Source organism: Neophocaena asiaeorientalis, unplaced genomic scaffold (genome assembly GCF_003031525.2).
Source record: "Neophocaena asiaeorientalis asiaeorientalis breed wild unplaced genomic scaffold, Neophocaena_asiaeorientalis_V1.1 scaffold167, whole genome shotgun sequence".
NCBI classification, from domain to species: Eukaryota; Metazoa; Chordata; class Mammalia; order Artiodactyla; family Phocoenidae; genus Neophocaena; species Neophocaena asiaeorientalis.
The window spans coordinates 604,615-612,078 of record NW_020175022.1 but is presented as its reverse complement, the minus strand read 5'-3'; the positions used below and the strand labels follow the sequence as shown (position 1 = coordinate 612,078).

At 47.8% G+C, this 7,464-nt stretch overlaps 1 protein-coding gene across 1 annotated transcript in view; it reads left to right on the top strand.

Moving 5' to 3' along the window:
- The window catches only part of RIIAD1 (regulatory subunit of type II PKA R-subunit domain containing 1), a 15,473-nt gene extending 14,448 nt beyond the window's left edge, over positions 1-1,025 (top strand). The window contains exons 5-6 of the mRNA XM_024762893.1: positions 182-309; positions 917-1,025. Coding sequence (XP_024618661.1) covers positions 182-252 — 71 coding nt within the window. The 3' untranslated portion in view covers positions 253-309; positions 917-1,025. The remainder of the gene's footprint in view (positions 1-181; positions 310-916) is intronic.
- The last annotated feature ends 6,439 nt before the right edge of the window (positions 1,026-7,464 follow it).

Genomic DNA, 7,464 nt, shown 5'->3' with positions numbered 1-7,464 from the left:
GGGGGCAGGGAAGACAGTGACCTTGGGATTTGCTGTGGCATCTCATATTACATTGTAAAGCAGGACCACCAGTAACAGTCCTGCTAAGACAGAGCCTTCCTGGCTTTTTAGCAGAGTGAGCTCTCGCCTAGTCTTTTTCCCTTGGGTTTAGATGATTTCTTCTTTTTAATTCTTATCCCAGACTATTTCACGGATCCAAGACTTCCCAACAAGATTCACATGCAGCTAATTAAGGAGAAGAAAGCGGCTTAATGAGCAAAATCCTGATGCTCAGCTGTTGAGAGAGAACAGAAAGCATCCAGCCTCGGGGTGGGTGTTAACCTCACTTACAGTCAGAGGCTTCTTTACTCCTGTGAAAAGAAGCACTGGTTCCTCCGCCCAGGGTGTGAAAGAAACCAAACAGAGATGCTGCAGAGAAGTTCCGTGCAAGTGTTTCATTTTCCTGACACTACTTTAGGGAATGTGAAGAGAGGCCCAGGGTTTGTCTGGCATGTCCGTGGCAGGGAGAGACATCCGTCTTCTTAATCTAGTGACATGGATCAAGAGAATGGAAGTTGAGTAGTTCTGGAGGAAAGAGAGAGCCAGGGAAATGCGGTGGGATCCGTTAGTATCAAGAGCCTGCTCTCAGGCTGCAGAATTCCTGTGTGCTCCTGCAGGTGGCCTTTTCCTTGTGTCTTTGGCGGCGGGAGTAGAAGGGCTTTCCCACTGCTTCTGGAAAGGGTGGGGGCAGTTTCCCTCGTTGCATTTGGATTGGGCGCTTTCCTGCCCCCTTCATCATCAAACCAGGCTACGCCGTGAGGGCCATCACACATTTTTCAGGCAGGATTTCTGAAGTGATTTTGAAGGTTGGCATTTTTAAATATGAGGTGGGAAAAAGCCACACTCCTGATTTAGCAGCACCATTTCTGTTTTGCAGGGTCATCTGGAAGCGAGAGAGCCCTGTTGCCATCAGTGTGGGTTTCCGGGCTGTGTTTGCTGTTGCAAAGGCTTTTAAAGATGCTCATTAAAAACAGACCTCCCTGTTCTCTCTGCTTTATTTCACTTAGAAGGAAGAAGACATCCTTCACGGGAGGCTGCTCTGCCCCCACTCTGACCGGGTAGGTAGCAGGCCTGTTTCTCTGTTCGTGGCAGAGGCCTCTGAGCTAGGTCAGTGGGTGTTTCCACATGTGCCTCAACCCTGTGTACTCCCTGCCCCTTCAGGCCACTCACTCCCAGAGCCAAGACCAGACAAAAGAGCAGGGGTGGGGAATCCTGAGAGGAACACAGCTGGTCATGGTTGTACTCAAGCAGAGTCCACGCTTCCAAGGTGGCTTTTGTTTTTTATCTTACCTCCGGGGTTACTGTACAAAGTGTACAGGTGATGATTAACTTTTATTTCCATAGAAGCAATAGTCAGAGGAATTGGGTTGGGTGGACGGCAAGAGCGAATGAGATAAGACACAGAAAACCCATTCAGGGCCATGAATATTGTGAAATAAGAGCCCCATGGGTGACTCAGAGGTGGTGGACTTTGTTCTTGAGGATTTTTAGGAACAAGCTGCCCATCCATTTGATTTTTAGCTTAGAGGCAGGAGAGTGGGCCGGTTGGCCTGGTAAGTCCTTTCCAGGCCTAGGAGGCGTGGAAGTCTTGCATGTGTGTGTGCGTCTTACCTCTCTGGCCTCCAAAACTCACTGGTTCCACTGTAGGAAGGACCTCTCACCTGTTTGTCACTTGTCAACTTCACTATGGCAACAGAAGCAACAAATAATACAGACCGAAGTGGGGGCTGTATTATTTTTATTTCCCTTGTCTCTGCTGTCTTGTTCCCAGCTACCATCATCTGCAGTAGTAGAAAGGGCAACAAAATGGGGCATTTAGAGAACTATTAAAGCTACACATAATAAGCTATGGGGTAGGAACCTGAGGAGTTATTTTCAGTGCTTTCAGGATCACACTTCAGCAGCCATGGCTCTGACAATGAGGTATCCCTGTTTAGAAAATCCAAACGAAGCCTTCAGCCAAACACACATCTACTAAGGATCTCTGATGTGAAGTGTTATGTTAGACACTCTTGGAACCTTTTGTAGGGGAAGAGACCTGCGACAGTGTGGGGAGAGAGCAGAGTGTTTTTCAAGATGCTTGAGTGCGTGATTTAATACATGAGAGTACAGCGGCTCATGCTTGGGGAGTTTCCTGGTAGAGATAAGAAATGCATTTTTAGGTCATAGTGCACCTTCTCTGTGTGAGACGGTGTGCTGGGTCCTGGGGGTAAGGCAGAGCGATCGTCCCTCCCGTGCAGCGGTTCATGGTCTGGGAGATGGGCTGCTTTTCTCCCCAAACCTCAACTGTCTGAATATCTCACTTTTTAGACTGAAAGCTCCACCAGGGCAGGGACCAAACCTAAAAATCGAACTTGGTCACTGTTGAGTTCCGGACCCCTAGCACAGTGTCTGAATGTAGCAAGTGCTTGGTATGCATTTGTGGAGAGAACGAATGCTTGTATAGTTGAATGAGCAGTCCCATTACGTCGACTGCTATCAAGACTGTTGCATACCTATGATGGAAGTAGGGACATGATACGGGAGGCAGTGGAAGAAGGAACACCTGGTCTTCTTGCGAAGTGAGGGAGTGAGGGAGGCCTCACGGAAGCTGGCATGTGATGTGTAAGAAGGGACTTGCTAGGCAGACGTGGCGAGAGGCGTGGGGTAGTCGGGGTGTCGCGGTGCTTACATTCTGAGCAGGATGCTGGTGGCCTGCTGATTTTTTTTTTTTAATAAATAAATTTATTTATTTATTGACTGTTGGGTCTTCATTGCTGTGCGCGGGCTTTCTCTAGTTACGGAGAGCAGGGGCTACTCTTCGTTGTGGTGCGCGGGCTTCTCATTGCGATGGCTTCTCTTTGTTGCAGAGCCCAGGCTCTAGGCGTGCGGGCTTTAGTAGCTGTGGCGCGTGGGCTCAGTATAGTTGTGGTTCGCAGGCCCTAGAGCGCAGGCTCAGTAGTTGTGGCACACGGGCTTAGTTGCTCCGCGGCATGTGGGAATCTTCCCGGACCAGGGCTCGAACCCATGTGCCCTGCATTGGCAGGTGGATTCTTTACCACTGCGCCACCAGGGAAGTCCTGGCCTGCTGATTCTTATTACTCCTTTCTTCCTTGCTTCCAGAGCTGAAGGGGGCAAGAGAAAAGGAGGGGGAGCAGCTGTTGGGTCAGTCCCGAAGCAGTGTCTGCCGTACCCTCCCTCCCTGACTCGTTCTCCACGTGGTAGCTCGAATGATCTTTTAAGAAACCTAAATCTGTATGTTACTTTCCTGCCTAAACCCCTTTAGTGGTCTTCTGTGCACTTAAAGTCCGGATGGCCTTCCAGGGACTGCAAAGCTTCACGGAGCCCCTCCACCTCTCGGTCATCGGCTCCCCTTTTCCTCCCGCCTCACGGGGCTCCAGCCACACCAATCTTTTCTCTCCTCCCCGACCATGCCAAGGCAATTCCCACTTTAGGGCCTTCGAACTCTGCCTGGATTTCTCTTCCCCAGAACCTCACAGAGCTAATGGTCCAAGTTAGGATGCTGTGTGCTGGAAGCAAGAGAAGACTCTGCTAAGCGAGCAGGCCGTGCTTTCCTCACGTGGCAGACCCGCAGGTGGCGGCTGCTGGCGTTGTTTCAGGGGCCGCCTCTCTGCTGTTTCTTCCCTCCCTCATGGTCAGAGGAGACGCAGGAGGACCAGGAAGGGACTGTGCCAGTGGTACTTGTCTGTCTTCTCAGGAAAGCAAAAGCTTCCTCAGGACACCCACTTCCACCCCCCAGCTTCCACTACCATCTCACTGGCCAGAACTGTGTACGTGGCCCCCTCTTGAAGGGAGGCTGGGAAGTTGAGGATTTAGCCATTGAACAGTGCCCTAGATAGCTTCTTGTCACTTCCTCAGAGAGTCCTTTTTTAGGGAGCAGGCTGAAGTTGCTTCCCCCAGGCATTTAAACATGTTTAATTAGAAAGGTATTCCCCCTAGCTGTTCTGTCACATCCCTCTGTCTGGTTTTCTTTACAACACCTATCACTGTCTGATATTGTCTTGTCTGCTTATTTTCCTGTTACTCTCTGTGGCCCCAGGAATGTGAGCCCCCGTGAGAGCAGGCCTTGTCAGTCGTGCTCGTCACTCCAAGGCCAGCACCTACAGCTGTGCCTAGCACGTGTAGCTACTCAGTGCACACTTGCTGAATGGTTGCAAGGATGGGTGGGTGGTGGTTAGAAGCCTGACTGCACGATGAAGGCTTGATCGAGGCAGTGGCATGAAAACAGGAGATGAATCTTAGTTGTTTTTAGGAGGAGGAATTGGCAGGGCTTGTGATTTGAATGGGGCGAGGTTATAAGGGGGGATGTAGATTCTAGACTGATTTCCAGGTTTCTTGTGTGGACAAGGAGAGGGATGATAGGATCATCTGCTAATGCAGAAAGGAAGTCGACACGGGCGGGGAAAATGGGGAGAAGAATTTATTTTTTTAATTTTAAAAATGTTTAAAATTTTTAAACTTATTTTTTGGCCCGTACTGTGTGGCTTGTGCGATCTCAGTTCCCCAACCAGGGATTGAAGCTGCGCTATGGCAGTGAAAGTGCCAAATTCTAACCACTAGACCACCAGGGAACTCCCCGGGCGCTGAATTTAGGCCAGAAGGTTTCCGCTGATTTGCAATTGGGTCGTGCGTAGAATTAATATGATTAGCTTCAGTGGGGTTGACAGAAGTGAGACTGCAGTGGGCTTAGCAGCAATTGTGAGATGAGGTTGTGGAAATGGATGCATGCTGCCCGTGGAGGTGACCTTCTAGGAGCAAGGCTGTGAGGCGGACGGAGGAAGGGTAGTAGCTAGAAGGGGAGGCAGTGTTGAGGACGGGCTTTTGTAATGGGAGACACTTGAGCATCCAGGGGTTTGACATTTTCCATATCTTCGGGTCTATTTTACTTTTAGGCTAAAAGACATTAGGGGCTTCTTGGAAGTGTTGTGCAGATTGGCCCTGATGTCCAGAAGTAATGGGAACTAATGGGCAGGCCTAACTTTGCCACCACGTGACCTAGAGTGACCTCTGTGTCAGGTTCCTGTCCTCACAGTTGGAGCAGAAGCTGTCACAGGCTTGCAGCAAGGATGGCCTCCGGCTGGCTCTCACTGGGTGGGAAGGCAGGGCTGGAAAGCTCATCACTCTCATCTCCCTGGATGGGCCTCTGCTGCCCTCTCCTGGGCGAGACACCGCTCCGCTCAGAGAATGCCCGTGCCAGGCCTGAGTGGAGTGAGCAGGAGGGAGAGAGACAGGGCTGGGAGTGGGAGAATGGTCACAAATTTCCAGATTCCTATAATAGAAAGTTTCCTCAGAAGTTGCAAAATCCAGGGCCTAATCTCTGGCAGTGCTGTTTCATGAGCTCCTTAGATGTTTCCTTCTTAGAAGTGTCAGAAGAAAGAAACCTTGCAAGGTTGATTATTCATTCACTTGTTTGATCACTTATTCACTCGTTTATTCAGCAAACATTAGGGTACATTATATACTCAGGCTGCAAACTTTTGGAAGTCAGATACATTTTCCTCAAGGAACTCGTAGTCTAGTGAGTGGAGATGGATTAATAGATAATTATAATCAGTTTCAAAAGTGAAATGATAAGAGAAAAGGGCAAGCCACTGCAGGGGCACAGAGGAGGGATACCTGACTGGCGCTGTAGTGGCAGGTGGGCATGATGGGGGCTTGGCCAGAGAATGTTTCCCAGCGTGGGAGCTAAATGCTAACAGATGATTAGAAATTACAGGCACCAAGTTACTGTCTAATATCATATCTCCCTTTTATTAAATCTGAAGGGCAAGTCTTGCTTCTTCCAAGGAAACTTTTTCCCGAAGCCTTTTCTCACTCTTATCTTAGATATCACTGTTATCTAACAGTCTCGTAGGGCCTTGGTTTTCATATCTGTAAAAAAAAAAAAAAAAAAAGTGGGGCACGCTACTAGGTTTTATCTTTGAGCTTTGTTGTCATCGTGAATCTGAAATCCATGAATGCTAACATTTGCTTTGTAAAAACAGCTCCCTGGGAGCAGGCTGGCACATGCATATGGACATACAAACCCAGAAATTTTTCAGCATCCATGGGAAAATTCGGCTTTAATCCAAAAGAATCAAATGTGCTTTGCATACAGTAGCTTTTCACTAAATGCTTGTTGCAAAAGAACAGGCTCTTGGCACTGTTAAAGCATTCCTGTTGTCCCCTTGGGTTGCTGAGTTTCTTCATCTATAAGGGGAATAACATGTCCCTTGTGGACTTGTGCAAGTGTCATTACACATGCAGGCACCATTCCCATGTCTGGCCTATGGTAGGCCTTCGTAGATAGCAGCTATTGTTTCAGTGAGGTAGTAATTTAACCTGGCACAGGGGACAGTCACTGAGGAGAGTCACAAGGAGAAGAGGGAGTACACTAAAATTAAATGCAAGTTGATATGTTGGAGTTTAGGGCTATTTTGTGTGAGACTGAAGACTTAGCACTTTCTCCAGAAAGCTTCTTCAAGGCCCAACACAACAGTTCACTAGTCACACTCCTGATCCGTCTCTCACAGGCCCCAAGCGGCCTGGAATCTGAGGCGGGTCCTTCAGGAGCAGGACTTCACAAAGTATCCTATTCTTCAGTCACTGGGCTGGATAAATGACAGCACAGAGCCCTCAAAGAATTGCAGCGATAAGCGCATCTCAGGAGACTGGAAGAACAAACTCCTAATGGCTGTCTGGTAGCTGTAGGATAGGTTAATTGTTCAATTAAGATGTATCTGCAAACTAAATCTGATGGAAAAAGGCTAAATAGATTACTGCGTTTTGTTTCCACACTTTATGATTAGAGAAATGAAAACCAGATGCCAAAGGGGAGGACTGAATTGTAGAATTTGTTCAAGTAGAAATTGCCTTAGAGATCAGCCAGTCCAGTCTTATTTTACAGATGAAGAAACTTATCCACAGATGACAGAGTGGCACAGGGGGCTGACACTCTCCTGATTTCCAATCTAATGTGATTCCAGTATTTCACGCTAGGAAAAAAAATACCTAGACTCCTTTAGCTTGGAGAACAAAAAATGGCTGGATGACAGTTCAGGAACGTGGATGTAGTACGCCTCTGGGCAATTAATCTATCATTCTAACTGTAGGTGAGGTCAAAATCCATTCGTTTATCAACAAACATTTTGAGTGCCAACTATCTCTCATTCAAGGTCATTTCCGTCTCCATGATTTTCATTTTTCAGTTTGCTGTTCTGTGTATCGACTTGCACTAGATGTTATGGGACGATCTATTGAGTGTAAAGAAAAGTAGTCCACCCCTTAGAGAGGAAGGTAAGATGCACACTGTATTCTTGGTCACGTGTATTCAATAGTTTATAGAGATGTTAGGACTAATATATAGTAAAATCTTAATACAATGTCTATTTGGTTTTGGAATACACCGTTTTTCTCCCCTCGGCTGATGACCCTTCCAGTAGTAAA